Source organism: Odocoileus virginianus, chromosome 11 (genome assembly GCF_023699985.2).
Source record: "Odocoileus virginianus isolate 20LAN1187 ecotype Illinois chromosome 11, Ovbor_1.2, whole genome shotgun sequence".
In the NCBI taxonomy this organism is placed as follows: Eukaryota; Metazoa; Chordata; class Mammalia; order Artiodactyla; family Cervidae; genus Odocoileus; species Odocoileus virginianus.
The window spans coordinates 8,233,243-8,258,103 of NC_069684.1; the positions used below are offsets into that span (position 1 = coordinate 8,233,243).

Here is a 24,861-nt window from a genome sequence, read left to right on the forward strand (position 1 = left end):
TGTGATTGGAGCTTAGGGCCAATGGGGAGTTACTTTGTGTCAGATGCTAAAATAGTCTATCACCAATGATCCTGTGTGTTCTCCCCTTTGTGGGTTGTTCATGGGAAAATTTGAGGCACCAACTGGCTTCTCAAATTACTGTTAGGATGCACTCATCCCACTCCCAAGCCCTGAAGTTAGGCACAAAGCAATCAGAGAAAACAAAGTCATTTTAAAGACAATCTGAGCATAGCTGACTTTAATGGGAAAACATCTCGTATTGCTATGCCAAAGAGCAAATACCTGGGGATTTTCTGGGTTTTTCAATTATCCATCCTTCCATTCCACCTCAAATGTGAATTCTATGGGCTTCCATGGTGGCTCAGTGGTAAAGAATCTGCCTGCCAATGCAGGGTACATGGGTTTGATCCCTGGTCTGGGAAGGTCCCAACATGCCATGGAGCAACTAAGACCATGTGCCTCAACTACTGAGCTTCTGACGTAGAGCCCGGAAAACCGCAGCTATGGAGCCCGCCTGCTACAGCTGCTGAAGCCCGAAGCCCCCACAATGAGAAGCTCACACGCCACAACGAGAGTCGTTCCTGCTGACTGCAATTAGAGGAATGCCCGTGCAGGAACAAAGACCCAGCACAGCCCAAAGTAAATAAATCTTTTAAAAAAAGATGAATTCTGTACAAGCCTGGGTCACCAACACTCAGACTTTTTATGCTAACTGAGGTGCTGCACTAAAAGCCCAGCTGAACCAGCTGGAATCTCGCAATATGAGAACACTTCCAAGGAGAAATGTCAAGTCAGGAGAATCACCCAGTCACAGAGCAGTGCATTTTCCATCCACAAGACATCTTCCCACCGTTATATTGGACCCTTGCAGCCAGAACTGCAGTTTATAGACTTATAACAAATAAGACCTGGAGAATTATCATGCTTTTCCATCATCAACAGACTAATATAAAATCTGACCTCGTCCTAAACAGACCACCATATCCACTTGCATCAGAGGCATGGTGACATGACGAGTGGGAAGGTCTAAACATATCTGCCATAGCATTTGAAATGGACAGGCTTATAAAGTACTGTCTTGGAGGAAACATTATACATGATCCACCATCTGCATTCCTATATTGAGGGCCAAAGAGTGTGTACTTGTGTGTGCGTGCACACACATGTATATTTTAAATTTTTAGGAAGGAAGCCATGTATTACTCCTATGTATTTCACAGACAAAGAGAATTCATATCTGGTTCCCTTGGCTAACAGGGAATAGGGTGTGTGTGTGTGTGTGTGTGTGTGTGTGTGTGTGTGTGCACGCAAAAACTTTTATCCACAAGGGAAAGACATGAGTGAGGCAGGACAAATGAAGTGGAGCATTTTTATGCATGAAAAATAAGCCTCAGTGAGTCTCCCTGCATCAGTCTGACTCGTCTCTTCTTTCAGGTTCCCCGAGAATGCCATGCGGACCCCTAGGCACATGTGGTGGGTACTCTAAGTTGACTCAGCCTTTCCTGCTAAACAGTCCCTTCTCGTCACCTGAAAATGTTCCAGTGGTGGTGATAAGAAAATGTTGACTCAACTACATCCCCTAGTTCACATTTTTTCAGAGAAAACTTGCAAAAATAAGTGTCAAAATATCAGATTATCTTTCAAATGCTATTTATGTGTTTACCTGGTTAAAAAAGTGAACGCACTTTCTAGATGGTAACAGGATGACATGCATCATGAGTGAGTCTATCGCCCTGTGATAGCCACTGCCCTGAGAAATCTTCGAGTCAGAAACCAGAAATCAGGGAATCACAAATCTGCAGGAGAAAAGGAGACTGCAGGAGGCTGAGACAAGTGGAGAGACTTTATTTACATCTGCTCTGGTCTTGAAACCCAAAGGCAGGCTGTCGTTGATTTACTGAGCTATAGATAGTAAAAAGAAAAAAAAAAAAATAGGATGCACTGGTATGCACAGCATTGTGCTCTGAACTCTATAAAAATGAGCATCCAAACATGGTAGGACTTTATGCATCCTCAGAGGACACAGCCCCAGAGGGAGCAGCCAGGGATAGCTTTTTATTTCTTCCTTTCTTGCCATTTAACAATCACAGTTTTGTCACATCAAGGATAATATGCCCCAGTTTTACTTTCCCTGAACTTCACTCCTATCTCTCTGCTGCATCTCAGAAAAATGCAAGGAGCAGGGTCTCAGGTAGAACTGGAAAATCAGCCGCCCAGCCAGGAAATACTGCCGTGAGAAAGAGCTCCTGGCCTCTTGGCTATCTTTGAAAAGAGTGCTCTGAAACATCCTAATTCCAGACTTCTGGGTTTGACAGCCTAATGGGCTGGACCACTTCAGGAGTATCGATGTTCTAGAAATCCTGAGCCATCTCCTCTCCTAGGTCCCCAGCGTTATTCAAACAATAGGTGTATGTGATACGGCTGAGATGAGTGCTAAAATCTGTGGTTCCCGAGCTGATTAAATGACCCATATGGGAATGTTACTGAAGACTCTGGCCTCATTAATGCCATGTTTCCAATGAATTAACCAGCCACAGACTTAATCAACCACAGAGGTAGCGATGTGCTAAAATCTCTTCAACACTCTGAAAATGCTAGAACTCAGTCAAATTTAAAGAAATGTATATAGAAGTAAGATGAATGTGGTCATGAGCCACTCATCTGGTTAACTGACATCTGTCATGTGAAAACCTGCAAAGGTTCCAATGATACCAGAGGTGCCCAATTACCTTCTTCTGTCTACTTGGAAAGGGTTAATCTCCAGGGGTATGAAACTGATTAAAATGCCTTCCTAACCAAAGCTTTCTTCTTCACTTTCGTTTCCCTCAATGCATTCCAGAATGATACAATGCTTTACACAACACAAATTAAAGTTTAAATCTTGGTCCTTGTGCAGAGATTGCTGTGGCAACCTCAAATTCTCTGTAACAAAGAGTCACACTATAGACAAAAAAATAAAAAAGATTTAAAAGTATTTGTACAAATCAGAATTACAAACCTTTACACGAATCATCTTCAATCGGCTGTTTGAAAGCAGTTATGTCACTGAAAGTGCAAAGAAATAAGACCACTTTATCCTGTTCATTTCGAATTGGAGCAATTTTCACAAAGAACCACACAGGTGTCCCTGAAAGAAATACCAAAAGGTTGGTCAGTAATTTGCACTCTCATTAGAGGGACTTAACATAAGGCCTTGGGAACGAATTGGCACAAACATCAATTCACTTTTAGAATGGCTTCATTCCTTCAGGTTCTGGGGTTTTACACCACTAATTTTTCTTCTTGCTGGAATAAAAGTTTCATAGTAACTACTCAGTGGGGGAGGTTCTCCTGTTCAAATAATTCTGTAAGTACAGATTTCTTAACCCTTGTGAAATGGTTAGAAAATGGGTTGGAAATGCCTCCTGATCTTACGGAAGTAACTGAGGTACAGAGACCTAAAGACTTACCTTAGGGCATACAGAGACCAAACAAGGAGTGTGGGCCAGATGGGTGGCACCATCCATGGTCAGCAGAGCACAGAACTCAAATTTCCATTACTGAAGGCTCCGGTGCCAAAATTTGGTTTGGGAAACCCATCACTGTGACTCAAATGCTTACTTGACCATGGGCTAGAAACTACGTTTCTAAGTCTTTCTCCCCAGAATAAAAACCTCAAAGGTCCAACACGATGCAAAACGAGGACACACTAAGAAAGGAGGAAAATCACCATGATTCTCCCAGCCAAGGCTTCCCCAGACAGGGAGGTCTCCGGAGGGGTTTGGGCTGCGATTACTTAGTGCTTTAGAACGTTCGGTGAATGTGTTTCAACTTCCAAACCTTGCTCCTGGGCTAAAGTGAGGGATAAACGAGCTCCCCCAAAGCACTGCCCTAAACCCCAGGAGGAGAAGATGGGCCAGGCTCATGTGACTGACCTCTCAGAGAGGTCACCTACTCTTGTATCTCTGGACAAATATCTGCACAAAATTAGTCTGTGGCTCCCCCAAAAAATAAAGAAGGAAAAGAAATAGATGTTTTCTATCTACTGAGGACATCATAGCAAGATGCACCAACCTCTCTTATGTAAGAAAACTAAACAGGCCACAAAGCAATGGTAGGTTCACTTCCTCCAGTTCTTGCACCTAATTCCTAAAACACCATCTGGCTTATAGGAACTAAACAGCTATTTGGCTGGGATACTGCTTTACATACCATTCTATAACCATTTTCAAATTAAAATACAGTAGATATTTCTCCATGTTGTTAAGTCTTAGAGAAGCTTCCTTTGCACAAGGCACTGGACTCAGCATTTTACCTTTATTACTTTATTTTAGGAGATAGCAAGCAGATGGAAATACATTCTCAACTGGTCACCTAGGTCTCTGCCTACAGTCACAACAAACTCTCTACTATATGACACAGACAGATATCTCTGATTAACACTAGGATTAATCAATTTAACTTAACAGTTAAGTTATAACCCCACCATGAATAACCCCACCATGTATGGTCAAACAGGCAGCAAATGGATCAGACAGGACTAAGTTCTCCTTAAATTTTGATTGTCTATATATTCATCCACAGTTAATTTTAAACCTCTATTGTCCCTTCCCTTTTTACCTACCAGTTTCTGGGTACTCTTAGAATATACCATAATGTCACCCTAAGAAAAATGTGTTTTGAAAATCAGTTTGGGGCAGTCCAGTGGTTAGGACTCCATGCTTTCACTGCCAAGGGCCAGGGTTGAATCCCTGGTTGGGGAACTAAGATCCTACAAGATGCATGGCACAACCAGAAAAAAAAAAAAATCATATAGTAATTCCAAAATCAAGAAAGACATGGCCTCTGAATTGTCCACTGTTTTTGGAAGGTCTGTGTTACTATTCCTCCCAGGATCCTCCTTAGAACCTGAAGTGGATTTTAACCCACTTTCAATTAAGCAACAGAAAACTCAAGAAAAATCATCATACCAGTTGAGCCTACATACACACAGTTCTCAGTTGCATCCTAGCTGATATAACAAAGAGAAGAAGAAAAAAAAAACCACTTTACTTTTTGCTCTAAAGAAAACTAAGCTAAAAGCTATATTCTTTCAGCTGGGTAAATGAGAAAGCAACCCGATTTATCAAACTAGTAATAAGTCAGAAGAGAGGCCCCCCACTCACGCTGTCTCTTGCCAGGAGCCTGGTCTCGCTGGAATCCCCAGAACCACCCCCGTCATAACTGCCTCCTGTGGGCCTTCCACGGCGCTGCACCAGCTGGCCTGGTGTCTGTGAACTTGTTCCAATTGGGGCTGTGCCATCTAATCTTTATGACCACTTAGACTGCTGACACTAATCCACATCTCCCAGGTCACAGAGCCACTGTATCTGTCACGTTGGGAGGCCTTTTTCATCTACCATAGTTCAAGCTCCTCAAGAACTTTCCCCCATTTCTATACATTTAAAGCTTTGTGCTCGTCTCTCTACCAAGCGGCCCGTTGCTTCCTTCCAGAAATGTTCCCCGACTAACACGCACTATTTCGATCATTCCTTTTCAATATCCAAATCTGTTTCTTGTGCCAAAAATTCATATAGTCAGTATCTATTACTTTAAGAGTTCCTCTCCAGCTGATCACTTCGGCTTGTTGAGGGTGGGAACCTGGTCCACGGGATTCCCCAGGCAAGAATACTGGAGTGGGTTGCTATTCCCTACTCCAGGGGATCTTCCTGAGCCAGGGATCAAACCCAGGTCTCCTGCATTGCAGGCAGACCCTTTACAATCTGAGCCAGCAGGGAAGCCCTCCTTTTCCCATACCTGGCGTTTTTTGTGGAGGGACACCTTTGAGTGTAACACTCCAGACCTTTCCCCTGGGTTGGCAACATGGGGGTAAGAACTGGACGTGTGCAGCCTGGCCACTTTTTCTCCTCTGCTGTTTTAAGAGATTAGGGAGCATTCTACTCTACTTCCCCATTCTATAAATGTTAGGGGAGAGGTCAGAGGGCAGGGGAATAGCCCTGCCATATCGGTGGGCAAGAAATGTTACAGCCATCAGCAGTTCCAAGCCACCATAAGTGAATCAAAGTGTTAGTCACTCAGTCGTGTCTGAATCTTTGTGACCCCATGGACTGTAGCCTGCCAATCTCCTCTGTCCATGGGATTTCTCAGGCAAGAGTACTGGAGTGGATAGCCATTCCCTTCCCCAGGGAATCTTCCCAACCCGGGGACTGAACCCAGGTCTCCTGCATTGGCAGGCGAATTCTTTGCCATCTGAGTGAATGAAGGCTCCCAAAAGGGCCTGCAATCCAGCAAATGCTGTCACCCCTAACAGTGATTGCTGAAGAGCTGGGGGGCTTAGTGGGGGACAGGATATGAGAAATTTTTTTTAAAAAAAGTTTTTTTAAGCCAGGGTTTGGCCCTAGATAGCTTAGGTACATGTGAACGGAATGAATTCAGTGAGCCCAGAGGCTTGCATCTTCTCTTACAAAGAAAGCTAAATCCCTTAGCTTGATATTTGGTGTTCCTTACAATGTAGCAGTAATCTTTGATGGTCAGACTCCCTGCCCACTTTGTTGTGAACTTGTATATAACCTGACTCCCACTCCCACCTCCTCAGAGCAGTTTTCTCAGGTCTACTGAGATTCTGCCCCCTGGATTTGGAGCCCTTAACATTCCCACCAAATAAAATAACTCTCAATTTTCAGACTGTGACTAAGTTTTTTTAGTAGACAGCTGTGTTGGGTGGATAAGTCTGTTTGATTCTAGTATTCACTTTTAAAAACTCACCTTCCCACAGATATAAAATACATCCTCTAGGATCAGATTTACCAGTCATCAAGGTGATATTTGAACCTTCCTAATGCCTGAATTTCTCTCAATTGCTTCTGATCATGGACAGGGAAAGAAAATGTGCATTGACCCCCATCAAACCTTAACAGTTAAGGACTATTTCTTTAGGGCTCCCTGACGGCTCATGGTAAAGAATCCGCCTGCCAATGCAGGAGACATGGGTTCAATCCCTGGGTCGGGAAGATCCCCTGGAGAAGGAAATGGCAACCCGCTCCAGAATTCTTGCCTAGGAAACCCCATGGACAGAGGAGCCTGGTGGGCTACAGTCCATGGAGTTGCAAAACAGTGGGACACCACTTAGCAATGAACAATGACAACGAGCTCCAAGGGCAGGAGACCTGATCTCTTCCTGTCTCATGGTCCTGCATCCCTAGTCCAATGCCATCCAGAGCAGTGTTACCCATGGGGTCATATGAGGTGACTATGCTGCTCAGCTCCAGGAGGTGCCAGCCTGGAGCTATGAAAACGCAACAAGCTCTAGAAATGCCTGCTGAATTTCAAAGAAAGAAATCCTACTTCCATTGTCTTCACAGTTACTCAGCCCTGCCTCTCTCTCTCCCCCAGATTATCACTAGCCAAACAATCTATGAAAGCAAGAAGAATGGGTTCAAATTTTTCATTTCTGAAATTTTTCCAAAAGAGAATATGAGTCCCTCCTAGGTAACACAGACCAGTCATTTTAACCTTTCGCTTCACAAGAGGAAAGCATTTTTAGCTAATGAAACATTACTCAAAGTCTCAATATGGGAAACAGTTCTTTCAAGCAAACATGAAATATCCAGAGCCTGGAGCCCCACCCACTCAGGTTCCCTTACACCCTCCAGATGCACCCAGGGTATATTCAGAAATGTTTGTCTCCATTCAGATGAAGACCTGTCTGGGGGCAAAGGCCTGAGCAGTTGCCTCTGGGAATCTCTTCTAAAGTCCAGATTCTAGAGCAGGATTTATTCCCTCAAGATACAAGAGAGACAATGAATGCACAAATACACACACCCACACACAAAATCAGCAAGAGGTTAAAATTCTGCCTCCTCACCCAAGTGGCTACCATGGGAAAACCAAAAAAAGCAAGTACTTAATGTCTTTTTTCTGCGAAAAGAACCAAGGGTCAATAAAAAAACTTTCTATTAAAGGAAGATCAATACCCAAATCCAGGAGAAACAGATGCCACTGATGGCAAGGGCTGCAGCTCCTTTCTGGCTGAGGATGCGCAGTGGGAGGGCAGTTCCAGGCCTGGCTCCTCCCCTGGCCACTCTGTGATGGCCATCCCTTATGTTGCGCCCTTGCGTTGTGCACTGATGAACCTGACAACCTGATCTCACTATAGAGCTTCTCAACCGCAGCAGTCAGACAACAAAGCAGCAAGGTGCAGGTGTATGACGGGATTTTTGGCCTCCATCAGTCTCCCTCCGACCCTGGACATCCTTTCAGGTACTTTCCATAGCCGGGCATCCAGGCCACATTCAAATTTAGATGACATGTGCGCGTGCTAAGTCACTTCAGTCATGTCTGACTCTTTGAGACCCTATGGTCTGTAGCCTGCCCGGCTCCTCTGTCCATGGGATTCTCTGGGCAAGAATACTGGAGTGGGGAGCCATTCGCTTCTCCGGGAAATCTTCCTGACCAAATTCACAGATCAAATTCACGTCTCTTATGTTTCCTGTATTAGCAGGCGGGTTCTTTACCACTAGCACCACCTGGGAAGCCCCAGGTCACATTCAAATGCAACAGAATCCACCAAGCCACTGCGAATGGCTCCTGGGAAGGGCTGCCCGTGCTGAGCCACTGGGATGAGTCCAGAAACTAGAGCATGGCAGTCTGCCCCGGGAGACGGACCAACAGGGTTTTGGTCAACTTTACTGAGACAGACGACAAGTGTGAGAAGGTGAGAGAGGATGGGGAAGTTGTGACCACTAGTCTTCAGGACAACTCATTCAGAATCCCAAGCCCTCTGTCTGAGTCCCGTCTTCACTTATTGTATGCTTTGGCCATGTCACTTGAACTTCCCTCAGAATCAGTTTCCTTATTTGTAAAACGGGGATAATAGATCTACTTTAGTGTGTTAGATCTACCTTAGGTGTAGCAGATTTACTACTTTGGTGTAACGGAGTAGATCTACATTAGATCTGCTTTAGGGTGTCAGAGTCCTGTCCAACTCTTTGCGACTCTATAGACTATAGTCCGCCAGGCTCCTCTGTCCATGGGATTCTCCAGACAGGAATACTGGGGTGAGTTGCCGTTTCCTTCTCCAGGGGACCTTCCTAACCCAGGGATCAAACCTAGGTCTCCCCCATTGCAGGTGGACTCTTTACCCACTGAGCCATAAGATCGACTTTGGATTAAGTGGAAATGCCTGATACATGGATATATAAAACTATTACTTCCCTCCCTTCTTCCCTCATCTATAAGGTTGAAATGTTCTATCTCACCTCACTGGGGTGTTTATATGACTGTAAAAGAGAATGTTTCTTAAGGAGTTTAATGAAAATCCAAAGCTGCCTTCACCTGTTCATAAGGAAAAGGGCCAGTCTCAACCATGACAAGGGAAAAGCTAAAAAATGCAATGCTTAAGCCTCAATGTAATTTAAATTTGATTGAAGAGCAAAAAACAAAACCTCAATAAAGGAGAGAGTTACACTGTTTATAGGTGAGAAGATTCAATTCTGTAAGATGTCAAACCTCTTCTTTTAATATATAAATTTAATGCAGTTTCAATTAGAATCTCAATTGTTTCTTTTTTCATTTGTTTTTCTCAGAGCTTGATGAATCGACATTCAAGTAGAAAAATAAAGGTGGAAGAACAGCCAAGAAATTTTTGAAAAGAAAACTAATGACACGGATTACTTACTATAGTAATTAGGAGCCAATGGCAGTGACCCTAAAACAAGCAAAAATGAAACCAATAATATCATTTACTGAGTGCTTACAATGGGGCCAAACCCTGACACATCATGATTTACTTTTCACAACTCTGTGAGGTGGCACTGCTACTGTGACATTATCTTTAATTTAAACATGGAGAACACAAGTGGGAAGGCACTTTAACCAAACTCACAAAGCTAATAAGTTACAAAAAGATTCCTGAAAAAAAAGAGGAGAGACACAAATACATGAATGTGAGCTTTTAGCATTTTAAAAAAGAGCATTTCAAATTGGAAAGAAAGAGGTTGATGATAACAAATAGTGCTATAAAAGTACCAGAAGGGAAAATGGAAGAATATTTTTATTATTTAGGCAAGGAGAAGAGCTTCCTAAGTATTATATAAAGGTTAGAACCATAAAGAAAAAGACTGACAAACATTTTTAAATTTACATATGGTATTAAAAAAATCTTTAATCAAAGAGAAAAAAAATGTAAAAATGGTGTCAGAGAAGACTCTTGAGAGTCCCTTGGACTGCAAGGAGATCCAACCAGTCCATCCTAAAGAAAATCAGTCCTGATAACTCATTGGAAGGACTGATGCTGAAGCTGAAACTCCAATATGTTGACCACCTGATGGGAAGAACTGACTCACTGGAAAAGACCCTGATGCTGGGAAACATTGAAGGCAGGAAGAGAAGGGGATGACAGAGGATGAGATGGTTCGATGGCATCACTAACTCAATAGACATGAATTTGAGATGGGAGATGGTGAAGGACAGGGAAGCCTGGCGTGCTGCAGTCCGTGGGGTTGCAAAGAGTCGGACATGACTGAGCAACTGAACAACAGATATGGTATTCTAAAAGTCTTTAATTAAAGAGAAAAAATTTAATAGGCAAAATGGCTTTCAATACACATGTGATTTAGCATCAATATCCCTTATATATAAACAGCTTCTAGTACTGAACAAATAAATGAACCAATCTGTTGGTGGTGGTCACAGTGGTAATCACCCTGGCAGTCCAGTGGTAAAGAATCTGCCTACCAATGCAGGGGACACAGGTTCGATTCCTGATCCAGGAAGATTCTGCATGCCTCAGGGCAATTAAGCCTATGCACTACAACTACTGAGCCCATGAGCCTGGAGCCCCAGCTACTGAAACGCACGCATGCCCTTGAGTGCTCAGCAACGAGAAGCTACCACAATGAGAAACCTGCGCTCCTGTGACTAGAGAGCAGCCCGAGCAAGCAATGAAGACCCAGAGCAGTCAAAATGAATGGGAAAAAAACCAGACAATCTGTTGGCAAACTAGGCAAGAGATGATTTGTCTTGACAACTAGATCGCCACCCCCTCAAGGCAGAGTCGGCTTCTCACAAGTGGATCTCTTTGGTTCAAACCTACAGGCCCGCAGTAGGTAATCAGTAAGGACTGGCAGGCAGCTTCTCCCGGCTCTAAGCTGCCTTTTCCCACGCTTCTCTGCTGGAGAAGCTGATCCACGGCTTCCAAACCCCGGCTTCCAGTCACATCATGAGTTGCAGAGTAAGTCACTTGCTGGGGAGTATTGGCCTGAGGGTGGAGTACTTTCACTCATGGCTAATGCTTCTTAACATTCTTCCTTGAAAAATGGAGAAACTAATTGACCAGCACAAAAATGACCACCTAAATATTTGCTAAATGAGTTCATGAATGATGACTGTCACTAATGTAAGAAACTTATCCTGCATACTGAGAATGAATTAAGGATTGATACAAAATATACGGCAATACCAAAAGGCACAGGTTTACTGATTAGACTGCCCAATAGATAAGCCAGTCTATTTCAAATAAGCCAGTCTCCAAGATACATAATAGTATTTCACACACTCATTCCAAAACAAGCCTTCTGATAATTATTCCCAACTCTGCCAAAGGTAACAAGAACATGAATGCCTGTCAATAGTAGATCTTTTCTACAAAGTTGTCCTTGCAAATCCTAATGGGGGGTGGAAAGTTGAGGGGGGGCACAAACCAATTTATTAAAAGTTTATGAGGAAAACCAATGAGAAAAATCACAAGAGTTAAATGGAACATATGGCAAAGAATCTGAACAATTAATATAAAAAGTAATTTTAAACGGATATGAAATAAGAAAAAATACTTCAGTCGCACTTGCATTAAAAATACTTGCTAAACAAAAAAAGAACTGTAATTGTAGGCAATTTGATCTTTTAAAATGATTCAATATTCAATGCTGGAGCAGTTCAATGAGTCAGACACTCACAGTCTGCAAGTGAACTTGGAAATGGGTTCAATTCTGGAACACTATTTGGCAAAATGTCTCAGTTCACATTCTTTGACACAGTAATTTTAAACTTCTAGGAAATATTTCAGAATGTCAACTAATACCTTTGCACAAAGATTTTCATGCCAGCATTGTGTTTAATCAAGAAAATTTAGAGTTCATAAATATCCAACAATAAAGGAAGTATTAATAAAATTGCTTCTAAATTATACGTATGGGGAATTTTTTAAGGATATTTTACGACGTTTTCATGATAAAAGATTAAAGGTATGATTTCATATTGCACATGTGAAAAGTTTTAATTATGTAACATCTGCAAGATGAAACACCAAAACATGTAAGGTATAGTAGTGTTTCTTGGAGTCTTTGAGGTGAGTGATTTTCTTCTTTAAGCCTTCATATGTGTTTTCCAGCTTCCCTGGTGTCCATAAAGGATCTCCCTCCAATGCAGGAAACCCGAGTTTGATCCCTAGGTCAAGAAGATCCCCTGGAGAAGGAAGTGGCAACCACTCCAGTATTATTGCTTGGGAAACTCCACAGACAGAAGAGCCTGGTGGGCTGCAGCCCATAGGGTTTCAAAGAGTCAGACATGACTTAGAGACTAACCCATCACCATTTAAATATCAGAGAAAAAAATTCCTTTAAATAATGACATTTCACATTTTAAAATCTCAAAGGAATGACTTTTTCTTCAGGGGACTTTGAACAGCTTTAAAATGCTGAGGGTTTCTGAACTACAAATTGTGAAAGGAGCTGCAAACTCGGCCTCCTCCTTCCCCTCCTCCCATCCATCTCTGTTCAATCTGTTCCTCCCAGGCCACTGCTGGTCAGTTCAGCCTCACACAGCTTGCTCCTTGGCTCTGAAGCGCTTGCTCTGAGTCACTCGTTGGTCAGCCATTTGTTTCTTGATAAATATCAGGTTGCTTTAAAGTCACTCACTAAACACATGCCAAGCACCTCCTCCAGGAGGCCTGTGTGCTAGACACTTGCCCGTCAGAAAGCAACACCAGCAAAGTCCCTACACTCAGCCTCCTCCCACTTCCCTAGATACCTCTCTATCTCAACTGCCTCTTCCCCATCCCTCCCCCAGCAGCCCACAACCACCTTGTCACTGGGGTGATTCCTAACAAAGTCTCCTGTGTTTTGTTTCATCTCCACTCTCTGATGGAACTGTCTTTCTGAAATGAAAATCTGATTAATACACAATTAACCCTGCAGAGCCATCACTTTGCTGACAAAGGTCTGTATAGTCAAAGCTATGGTTTTTCCAGTAGTCATGTACGGATGTGAGAGTTGGACCATAAAGAAGGCTGAGCACCAAAGAGTTGATGCTTTCAAACTGTGGTGCTAGAGGTGACTCTTGAGAGTCCCTTGGACCAAAAGGAGATCAAACCAGTCAACCCTAAAGGAAATCAACCTTGAATATTCATTGGAAGAACTGGTGCTGAAGCTGAAGCTCTAATACTTGGGCCACCTGATGTGAAGAACTGACTCAGTGGAAAAGACCCTGATGCTGGGAAAGATTGAGGGCAGGAAGAGAAGGGGATGACAGAGGATGAGATGGCTGGATGGCATCACCAACTCAATGGACATGAATTTGAGCCAACTCTGGGACAAGGACAGGGAAGCCTGGCATGCTGCCGTCCATGGGGTTGCAAAGAGTTGGACACAATTTGGTGACTGAACAAAAAATAAACCCTGCTTAAAACGCCTCAATGCCCCTCACCCCACTCTCTGGTCCCACCACCTCTACCCTTAAGATAAATTCTAAAGTCTTAAATGTGGCTGCATGACTGGCCCTTCCCAAGCTCTCCAGCTTCACTGACGACTCCTCATTTATTCAAGAGATACTGCTCCATCACTTCAGGTGGAGCACTTTCTGTGTTAGGCACTCCATTGGATGCTGTAAAAGAGAAAGGCATGGAAGTCAGCTCTCACTGTGGCTGTTTTCTGTCCTTGCTACTCAAAATGTGATACGTGGGCCAGCGGCACTGGCAGCACCTGGAGCAGAATCTCAGACCCTTTGGTAGACCTGTCTGAATAGAAATATGCAAATTTTGATTTGCAGGTGATTTCATATACACATCAAAGTCTGAGGAGCACCATTCTGAATGTCTCTTCAAACTTCAGTGCTCCCTCACTGCTGTTGTTATCTACACATTCCTTTCATCGGCCTGGGATATTCCCTGCCCTTCTCTCTGCCTAACTCAGCACTACCCTCTGGGTTCTGCATGAATTTGCTGCTTGTTAGGAAGACTTCCCTCCCTGACCTCCTATGTTGGGAGTGAAGGGACAATCCCCAGGTGTGCTGCTATCAAAATACCTACAGCTCTATACTATGGATGCCGCCCCTGACTGCTGCAAACACTGCAAGAGCCGAGGCTGGGTCTGTCTTTTCATAACCGCATTCCTAGGAACAAGCCCAGGGTCTAACAGAGTTCAGGCAGACCTCACTTTATTGTGCTTCAGACACTGCATTTTTTTGAACAAGTTGAAGGTTTGTGACAACCTACATTGAGCAAGTCTATTGGTGCCATTTTTTCAACAGCATTTGCTCACTTCATGTCTCTGTGTCATATTTTGGTAATTTTTTTTTGCAGTATTTCTAACCATCTACCAGCGAAAAGATTACAACTCACTGAAGGCTCAGATGATGGTTAGCAATTTTTAGCAGTAAATTAATTAGTTAATTTTAATGAAGACATATGAACTTTTTTAGACATAATGCTACTGCACACTTAATAAACAGTTATGTTTACAGTTATAGTGTAAACACAACTTTTACATGCACTGGGAAATTAAAATTTGTGGAATGTAACCTACAATATCTTTGAGGTATATTTTAGTTGGTCAATAAGAAGCTGTTGGAAAAAAGGCACAGAATTTGGTGCAACTGTAAATTCCCATACTTAAAAAATAATTTAAAGTTTCTAAATTCCTCAAGAGAGGGTAGGATTTGGAGGAGTTGCAGCAAAGAACAGAATCCTAGGAAGAAGCCAACACTATCTGCGTCCATTTCTGCCCCATGTTGAATGCAGAGTTCCAAAGAATAGCAAACAGAGATAAGAAAGCCTTCCTCAGTGATCAATGCAAAGAAATAGAGAAAAACAATAGAATGGGAAAGACTAGAGATCTCTTCAAGAAAATTAGAAATACCAAGGGAACATTCCATGTGAAGATGGGTTAAATAAAGGACAGAAATGCTATGGATTTACAGAAGCAGAAGATATTAAGAAGAGGTGGAAAGAAAACACAGAAGAACTGTCTAAAAAAGATCTTCATGGCCCAGATAATTACGATGGGGTGATGACTCACCTAGAGCCAGACATCCTGGAATGTGAAGTCAAGTGGGCCTTATGAAGCATCACTACAAACAAAGCTAGTGGAGGTGATGGAATTCCAGTTGACCTATCTCAAATACTGAAAGATGATGCTGTGAAAGTGCTGCACTCAATATGCCAGCAAATCTGGAAAACTCAGCAGTGGCCACAGGACTGGAAAAGGTCGGTTTTCATTCCAATCCCAAAGAAAGGTAATGCCAAAGAATGTTCAAACTACCACACAATTGCACTCATCTCACATGCTAGCAAAGTGATGCTCAAAACTCTCCAAGCCAGGCTTCAACAGTACATGAACCATGAACTTCCAGATGTTCAAGCTGGATTAGAAAAGGCAGAGGAACCAGAGATCAAATTGCCAACATCTGCTGGATCATAGAAAAATCAAGAGAGTTCCAGAAAAAAACATCTACTTTTGCTTTATTAACTATGCCAAAGCCTTTGACTGTGTGGATCACAACTGTGGAAAATTCTGAAAGAGATGGGAACACCAGACCATCTGACCTGCCTCCTGGGAAATCTGTATGCAGGTCAGGAAGCAACAGTTAGAACTGGATATGGAACAACAGACTGGTTCCAAATTGGGAAAGGAGTACCTCGAGGCTGTATATTGTCACCCTGCTTATTTAACTTATATATAGAATACATTATGCAAAATGCCAGGCTGGATGAAGCACAAGCTGGAATCAAGATTGCCAGGAGAAATACCAATAACCTCAGGTATGCAGATGGCACCACCCTTATGGCAGAAAGCGAAGAACTAAAGAGCCTCTTGATGAAAGTGAAAGAAGAGAGTGAAAAGGTTGGCTTGAAACTCAACATTCAGGAAACTAAGATCATGGCATCTGGTCCTATCACTTCATGGCAAATAGATGGGGAAACAGTGGAAACAGTGACAGACGTTACTTTGGGGGGCTCCAAAATCATTGCAGATGGTGACTGCAGCCATGAAATTAAAAGACACTTTCTCCTTGGAAAAAAAGCTATGACCAACAGCATATTTAAAAGCAGATACATTACTTTACCAACAAAGGTCCATCTAGTCCAAGCTATGGTTTTTTCAGTAGTCATGTATGGATGTGAGAGTTGGACTGTAAAGAAAGCTGAGTGCTGAAGGACTGATGCTTTTGAACTGTGATGTTGGAGAAGACTCTTGAGAGTCGCTTGGACAGCAAGGAGATCCAACCAGTCAATCCTAAAGGAAATCACTCCTGAATATTCATTGGATGGACTGATGCTAAAGCTGAAACTCCAATACCTAAGCCACCTGATGCGAAGAACTGACTCATTTGAAAAGACCCTGATTCTAGGAAAGATTGAAGGTGGGACGAGAAGGGGAAGACAGAGGATGAGATGGTTGGATGGCATCACTGACATGATGGACATGAGTTGGAGTAGGCTCCAGGAGTTGGTGATGGACAGGGAAGCCTGGTGTGCCGCAGTCCAGAGTCGCGAAGAGTCAGACACGACTGAGCGACTGAACTAAACTGAACCTTGAACGGAACTCCTGCACACGCACCGGACATCCTTCTGCAAATCCAAAAGAGAAGTTCACCCCTCAGCACAGGTGCAGTTTTAGGTCAGGGTACACTGAGGACTCAGCAAGCAAACTGGTTTCCAGTTGTCCCCTATGCAGGGTTGCATCATCATATGTGGAGGTCCTGCCCTGTGCCCCCACTAAATCTAACCCAGTCTGGAGAAAATAGCCATAAGGAAGCACTGGAAACCAGGTCCTGGCTGTGCATGACCTTGAGTGAGGAATTTACCTTCTTATACAATGGAGATGACATCCACCACGCCTACCTCACTGGGCTTAGAGAATCAACATTTTTAAATAAAGTGGAGTCATACATTCCACTGAGTGTATTTTCTAAAATCAAAGCTAAGGTAAAAGTTTCATAGGACCTCAGTTACCCTTGAGAATGCCTCCATATCACCCATGATATAGAGTCCGTGCCCAGGCTGACATGCCACTCCAGGGACTGGCATGTCTCTCTCAGTAAGCCCAGCACAATCTCCAGGGAGGGGAGAGATGCTGATAATTTGGTAAAAACATGAGTTGCATTGACCTGCTTCCATGCATAGACCTTGTCTGCCTAAGGGACAGAAGTGGAAATACCAGAATCATCTTTAGTGCAATGAGATACTTTAGTGCAATAGGATTGGAGTATATGTCCACTGAAGACAACAGCAAGTGGAATCGCTACCTTGGTTTTAATTTTGTATCCCTCTCTTTCTCTTTAGTGCCCAGCATGTATAGTGGACTTTGAGCAAGTTAAATGCATAGTCTAATGAAGCGTGAAAACTCTGAAGCAAAATATAAATGCAGGGCATTGTCTTTATGATCTATGCTATGTATATATACACTTGGTCGTTCACTCATGTCCAACTCTTTGTGACCCCATGGATAGTAGCCCACCAGGCTCCTCTGTCCATGGGATTCTCCAGGCAAGAATACTGAAATGGGTTGCCATTTCCTACTCCAGGGGATCTTCCCAACCTAGAGATTGAACCTACGTCTCTTGTATCTCCTGCACTGGCAGGTGGGTTCTTTACCACTAGCGCCTCATGGGATCCCAATTAGTATTCTGTGATGTGAGGAAACCCACGCTGTTCAGCACACAAAGCTGCCAGCGTGGGAAGCCTTTAAGTCACTCCCTTACTTCGGGGCACACAGGCAGAGTCCCCTCCCCATGAGAAGGCACTGCTGGCATGCTCCTGGGAAGAGCTGCGGCTTTGAGTTGTGTTCCCACAGAGGAAGGGCTGGCAGAGAGCCGGTCACCGTGCTCCACTTCATTCCTCTCAGCCCTATTTGGCAAAATGTCTCAAGATAGCAACTAGAGGAGGTAGCAGGGTAGGAACTAGATCTCCTGGCTGAGGGGCTGAAATAGGCAAGGTAGCAGCTCTAGACAGAAAGCCCGGGACCAGCCCTCGCACAGTCGCTGATGCTCAAAGATAATCTCTCGGCTCAGCATCTGCAGCGGCCACCCAGGAAAAAGCCCTCTCAGTTGTCTGCTCCAGCGCTCCAGACTGAAAAAAAAGCCCCAGGTCCTTCCGGATAAAAGCCACATGTGCCCTTTGCTTTCAAGAGTGAAACACATCATCCTGAATGCCACCAAAATAAACACGTTTCCTCCTGTGCCACCTGGGCCACTCTGGACATTTTCTAGTGAACCAACGACCTACCTAGTTCAGTCCTATATATAAAGAACAGGATTCTTTACAAAGCAAATAGTGTTTTTAAAAACAGAAAGCACCCTTCAATACATATGCACCCTGTTACTGTCATGCTTCCATATGGCCCACTGTTCATACTTCTAATGTAATTCATCTCCCTAACTCAATAGGAAACCTCTAAGAGAAAAGTAAGTTTTATACTTGTGTATGGCTATTGGCCTAGATTCTTCATTACTATACTTTTAGAAGTGATTATAGAGAAAACAAATAAAAATTAACAATACAAACAATATGACTATTAATACTGTCTTTTGCAAAAAACTGGGGTCACCAGGGAAACAAAATTTTATTCAGAAATTCTTAATTGGGCAATCAACTGATAATATCCACTGTGCTAAGTGCTAGAGGGAAATAGATATGAAGGTGAACTGGACAGAGAATCTGACCCACCTCCTCTCTCCTGGCAAAACAGCCTTACAGTCTACAAGCATCTTAAGCAGCAACCCATCATAAGAATATCAATAGGAAAAACACTATCTCTTGGCAGAAAAGACATCAAGAAGTCTTAACTGGTTAGTGAGAAGTACAAATGCTCCTGTGCAGAACTGGAACTCATCAATCCAAACCATTTAGTCCAACGTACACAATGGCTTCAAGCCGCAACATTTAGCTGACGAGAGAAAAGAAAACCCAGGACAGCAATAGAGAAAGAGTAGATATGCTCTTCCAAGCACATCAAGGTATGATTCAGAATGTTCTGAATACTCACTGTTCTTCTTGTACATCAGAATTTCAAAGGAATTCATCTCATAGTTCTCAAAGGTTTGCCGCACTTTTTCAATGGTATCTTTATCGGTCAGCTCCCCGTACATAAAACTGCAAAACAACCAAAGAGTTAGATGAGCAAGTATTTGTTATTCTACAGGCATCTGTTGAATACCTGCTTTATACCCAGCACTGTGCTATGCACTGTGAAACACACACACACACACACACTGAAAACACGTATGCCATCAGAAAAGATTTACTAATTGAAATGGGATCCACACTCCGCCACCATCTCCCCCCAAGAAAACTACTGGTCTAATGGGAGAAATACACTAGAAAACAGCGATCTAAACAGCAGATTAGGAAACAGTATGACCCTACACAGGAATTACGATACAAACAGTAGACTCAGAGGGCTGAGTGGTCAGACAGGCTTCCCAGAGGCAAGGAGAAATGAGATCTAAAGAGCAGGTGGAAGTTAGCTGGGAAAAGGAGTGAAAAGAACATTAAAGGCAAAAAAGGAGCATTGCAAAGGCACAGGGGTGAGATGGAGGTTAATTCTGGAACCTGAATACGGTTCAAGTGAGTATGCCTGGAAAGTAGATGCTGAAGGGAAAATTTGCAACATAATATACAGAAGTAAGCAGGAGTCAGACCATGGAAGAGACCACGGCATTACAGACCAGGTGAAGTAATTTAAACTTTATCCCAAAAACAAGGCGAAGAGAGCCACTGGAGGGTTTCAAGCAAAGGAGTTGCATAATCAAATATGCATTTTAGAAATACAACTCCAGGAGACTTCCTGAGAAGGACAGGAGAATAAATTTGGACTACAGATTTTTTTCCTCTCCTAATTCCCAAGAAAATAAACAAGTGAATAGGAAAAAAAAATCACAAAAAGTCACTAATCGAACAAGAAAAAGGGTGCAATTTGATGCTCTAACCAAGATATAGCTAAGGAAAGAAAAGAAGATTCAGCAAGTCAGCCACTGACTTTGCAGCTCCTTTTCCTGCACACCCCCACTAAAAAAGAAAACAGAGAACTGGGTTGAAAAAAATCAAGATGATAAAACTCTGCAAATTCTTTCTAATTTCCATACGCCTCGCATTTGGAGAAAAATAAACCAAAAGGGTTAATACATTTAAAATAGGTTAGTAAGGGCTTCCCTGGTGACTCAGATGGTAAAGAATCTCCCTACAATGCAGGAGGCCCAGGTTCGATCCCTGGGTCAGGAAAATCCCCTGGAAAAGGGAACGACCACCCACTCCAGTATTCTTGCCTGGAGAATTCCATGGACAGAGGAGTCTGCAGGCTACAGTCCATGGGGTCACAAAGAGTTGGACATGACTGAGCAACTAAGACTTTCACTTTTCATTCTTCACATTTAGAGAAAAGTAAACTAACAGAGCAGCATGAAAAAAAAAATTAGGAAAAAACTGGGTAGTAGAAGCTCCTGTCTAGTAATACTGACTCTCAGCAAGGCAGTAACTGCCAGGACCATCCACTTTCTTGGGCCTCACACTGAATATGGTCTGAAGACCAAGGTTTATCCCTCTAGGAATGGGTTATGCCCCCCACCAACTTGGTAGAGTGAACCACGGCACAGGACACTAACAGAATGCAAGTGCAGAAAAGCCATCCCTCGATGGGGCTGCAAAAGCCAGTCCTCCAACAAGGCTGCCAGTGGACCCTGTGAGCAAGTCCCCCTCCAGGCCTTCAGGTGACAGCAACAAGGAAGAGTGGCCACACTCAGCCCGCAAGGCTTAGGTGATATAGAAGCAGTGGCATGGGTTTCCCAACAATACACAATACATCTTCTAAAATTGTGCATACCTTAGCTGTACAACCTAGCTTTTTCTTAATGACTTGAATCACAGAATCAAAGAATTTCAGAGCTAACAAGAACCTCAGGAGTTAGGAAGCACAATTCCTAAACCACTAAGTCAATCATCTGTAGTTCCCCGTGTGCCCATCTCAAGTAATGTGCTGCTCTGGGGCTGTGTTCTCCAACTATAAATCAGGAAAACAGAAAACCACGCTTGGTGAATTACCTTTAAAAAGAAGGATGGATCAAAACTAAATTAGCCGTGCCTGAGAACAAGGGGATTTCTTTCTCTTTGGAGGTAAAAACTTATGCTCTATTACCATTTCACTTAGCCAGTTGCTCAAAGGCCTTTTTAGCTTCCTCCCACTTTCCCTTTCTGAATGGATTTGCTAGATAAGTGACCTCCATTTAAGTGATATGATGGTATACAGGCTGGCAATTTCCTTCACAAGGTAAAATCAACCCCTGCTAAATGGAGTCTTCAAACAAATGAAGTGCCATCATTACATCCAGCTTTCCCTATTCTATGTGCTTTTTCAAGCTGAAGTGCAGTGGTAGATACAAATTTCCTTTGTCTGGACATTAGATTTCAGATGCCTGCAATGCAGGAAATAAGCCAAAGGTCCCTGAGCTATTAGGAATGTAGCTAACATAGGGCATGCTACCTTTCCTGCTAGAGAAGGGACACCATCAGAGAAATAAGTTTCTTAGTTAGAAACTTACTAAGTTCTCTTATCTGCATAAAAATTATCCAGAACTCTTATCTGATTTTCTTAAAGTGTTTGATGATAGTCAATAAGAAGCAAGACAGGTAAGGAAAGACTGCTCAAGCCACACTAGAAAGCGAAACTCACTCTCCCAATGTGTTCAGATTACTGTTGTACACATACATATGAACACAGAGATGTAGACACACAGATGCCTCAGAGGATAAGAGCACATCAAGAAAATAAGAGAATTCTACTGTAATACTTGAGTCATAATTTCTAAAACTTTGAGGGAAGCTTAAACTTTCCATTTCCCAGTCTCCAAAACCTAAGATGTAAGAAAATGATGATATTTTCAAAACATTTAATACTTTTCACCAAATGAGTTACTTGGCTGATTTAATACCAAAAATATGCAACTTCTGAGAACCAAAGACTATGCCTGGGTTGAACGGGTTTTTCCACCCTTTGGAGATGAGTTCATTTTTGGATCTAGCAGGTTTAGGAAGAGCTTCTTGGGTGGCTCAGCAGTAAAGAATCCACCTGCCAATACAGGAGATGTGGGTTCGATCCCTGGGTCGGGAAGATCCCCTGGAGGAGGGCATGGCAACCCATTCCAGTATTCTTGTCTGGAGAATCCCATGGACAGAGGAGCCTGGTGGGCTATGGTCCATGGGGTGGCAAAGAGTCAGACATGGCTGAAGCGACTAAGCACAGCACACAGGTTTAGGAAAATGAGTCCACTGCATGCAAGCACCACTGAAGCCAGATGACCTGAGGAAGGCAAAGAGCGAGAAGAGCAGAAGGCTGCGGAGCCGAGACCTTGCTGAGACAGCACAGGGTCTGGGCCACAGGCTGCACTCAGCACCTCGGAGATGCTCTGAAAGAGCTTTCCTAGTGACACTGCCCAAGGGCACCACTTGGCTAGTAACCCTGTCAGACACCCAAGCTGCATAGCACCCTTCACTTGTGTCTTTGAATCAGTGATCAAAGACAGATGTGACAACAGCAAGGCAGCAAAACATGGTCTCTTCACTTTTTCTGATGAAAAGCCCTATGAGCATGGCCCGTGTCTCCAAAATGGCATTTATTCTTCAAAAATGGCTAGACGGGGACTTCTCTGGCAGTCCAGTGGTTAAAGCTCCACACTTCCAATGGAATGGGTACAGGGTCAACCCCTGATCAGGGAACTACGATCCCATATGCCACTCAATGTGGCCAAAGAATAAAAAAAAACAATTTTAATGACCATATATTTTTAAAATTAATTTCATGACCTAAATTTTTATTTCATCTTCATTTAACTTTGTTTAATCTTCTAATTTTCACATAATTTCCACCTAAAACCTCAAACTTTTGAGTTTACATTTTACCGATAAAATGATTTTCCTGAGTTTTTCTAGGTTTTCCCTCATCTCACTGACTGTAAATTCATTAGTTGTAGGAACCATGTTATAGGCCTTCTTTCATTTTCCCAGTACAGTGTGTGAACTAGAGATGATAGTGTGACAAGTATTCCTGAATGTGCTTAGTCGCTCAGTCATGTTTGACGCTTTGTAACCCTCTGGATTGTAGCCCGCCAGGTTCCTCTGTCCATTGGGTTTTTTAGGGAAGAATACTGGAGTGGGTTGCCATTTCCTCCTCCAGAGGATCTTCCTGACCCAGGGATCGAACCTGCATCTCCTGTGTCTCCTGCATTGGCAGGCAGATTCTTTACCACTGAGCCACCTGGGAAGTCCATTCCTGAATGAAACTGCTTGAAAGGAAATTCCAAAGTTGAGCAAGTCATTTTCTTTTTTCAAAAAGATACCACAAAAGAGTGTCCAACAGAACAAGCCCAAACATAAATACCTGCAGGTGCTGCTTTTTTGCATCACTTCCGCCCTGTGATAGCCAGACAGCTTGCAGAACCCGTCATTGCTGTACACGATAGGCCAGCCCACTATCTGGGCGTTCCCCAGCACAAAGTTGGTGTCTGCTGAAAAGAAAAAAGAAGGAGGAGAAGAGGGCACACTAGGCAAGACATTATTGAGATTCAATGAGGACATAAATAACAACCAATCCAGGTATTTTTTATTTCCCCCCAAAATAGTCTCTTGAATAGGAAACTGGCCCTCTGAGGAACACGGAAGAACAGAGCTCTAAGACTAAATATTTGGAAAGCAAATGCTGAGGTTCAGTGCAGTTCAGTTCAGTTGCTCAGTCGTGTCCGACTCTTTGAGATCCCATGGACTGCAGCATGCCAGGCTTCCCTGTCCATCACCAACTCCCAGAGCTTGCTCAAACTCATGTCCATTGAGTCAGTGATGCCATCCAACCGTCTCATTCTCTGTCGTCCCCTTCTCCTCCCACCTTCAATCTTTCCCAGCATCACAGTCTTTTCCAACAAGTCACTTCTTTGCATCAGGTGGCCAAAGTATTGGAGTTTCAGCTTCAGCATCAGCCCTTCCAATGAGTATTCAGGACTGATTTCCTTTAGGATGGACTGGTTTGATCTCCTTGCAGTCCAAGGGACTCTCAGGAGTCTTCCCCAACACTACAGTTCAAAAGCATCAATTCCTCGGCACTCAGCTTTCTTTCCAACACTCACATCCATACACGACTACTGGAAAAACCATAGCTTTGACTAGACAGACCTTGGTCGGCAAATTAACGTACTCCAAAGGAAGTATGCTTAACCAATCAACCAACATTTCCTGCAGAAATCCACTGATTTCTGTAAGACATATTCAAGTCCTAATCTTTCATCTCAGGGAGAGTAAGCTAACTTGGAGCTAGCAAGAAACTGAAAGTAATTTCTTCTGAGTTCCACCCAGCATCTTAGCTTGTCAGTCTTTTGGGCAGAAGTGACAAACTGGCCTTTCTCACCCTGATTAGCGATTGCGAGTCCATGGAGGAGAAGGCCTCCATAGAGAGGCAGAGGGGACAACAGCAGAATGCCTCCTGGAACACACATATCAGAGACCCTTCTTCTTGGTGAGGAAGTGACTAGATCCCAAATACCAGGGCTCTGTGGAACCTGCTCGAGATGCTGGGCAATGACAAACCTTCTCACTGATTGAAATCCTGGAGCCACAGAAGGTACAGTTCAGAC

At 43.2% G+C, this 24,861-nt stretch overlaps 1 protein-coding gene across 5 annotated transcripts in view; it reads right to left on the reverse strand.

The window, feature by feature from the left end:
- The window catches only part of KCNH1 (potassium voltage-gated channel subfamily H member 1), a 440,397-nt gene that overhangs the window by 387,132 nt on the left and 28,404 nt on the right, over window positions 1-24,861 (reverse strand). For 3 of the 5 annotated variants that reach the window (XR_011490223.1, XM_070473884.1, XM_070473886.1), the window contains exons 2-4: window positions 23,619-23,745; window positions 19,236-19,342; window positions 2,999-3,127 (exon numbers count right to left, since the gene is read on the reverse strand). Coding sequence is in view for 4 of the 5 variants with exons in the window: in XM_070473884.1 (XP_070329985.1) it covers window positions 2,999-3,127; window positions 19,236-19,342; window positions 23,619-23,745 (363 nt within the window). In the remaining variant the exon portion in view is untranslated. The remainder of the gene's footprint in view (window positions 1-2,998; window positions 3,128-19,235; window positions 19,343-23,618; window positions 23,746-24,861) is intronic. The other 2 variants (XM_070473885.1, XM_070473887.1) reach the window with 1 other exon arrangement.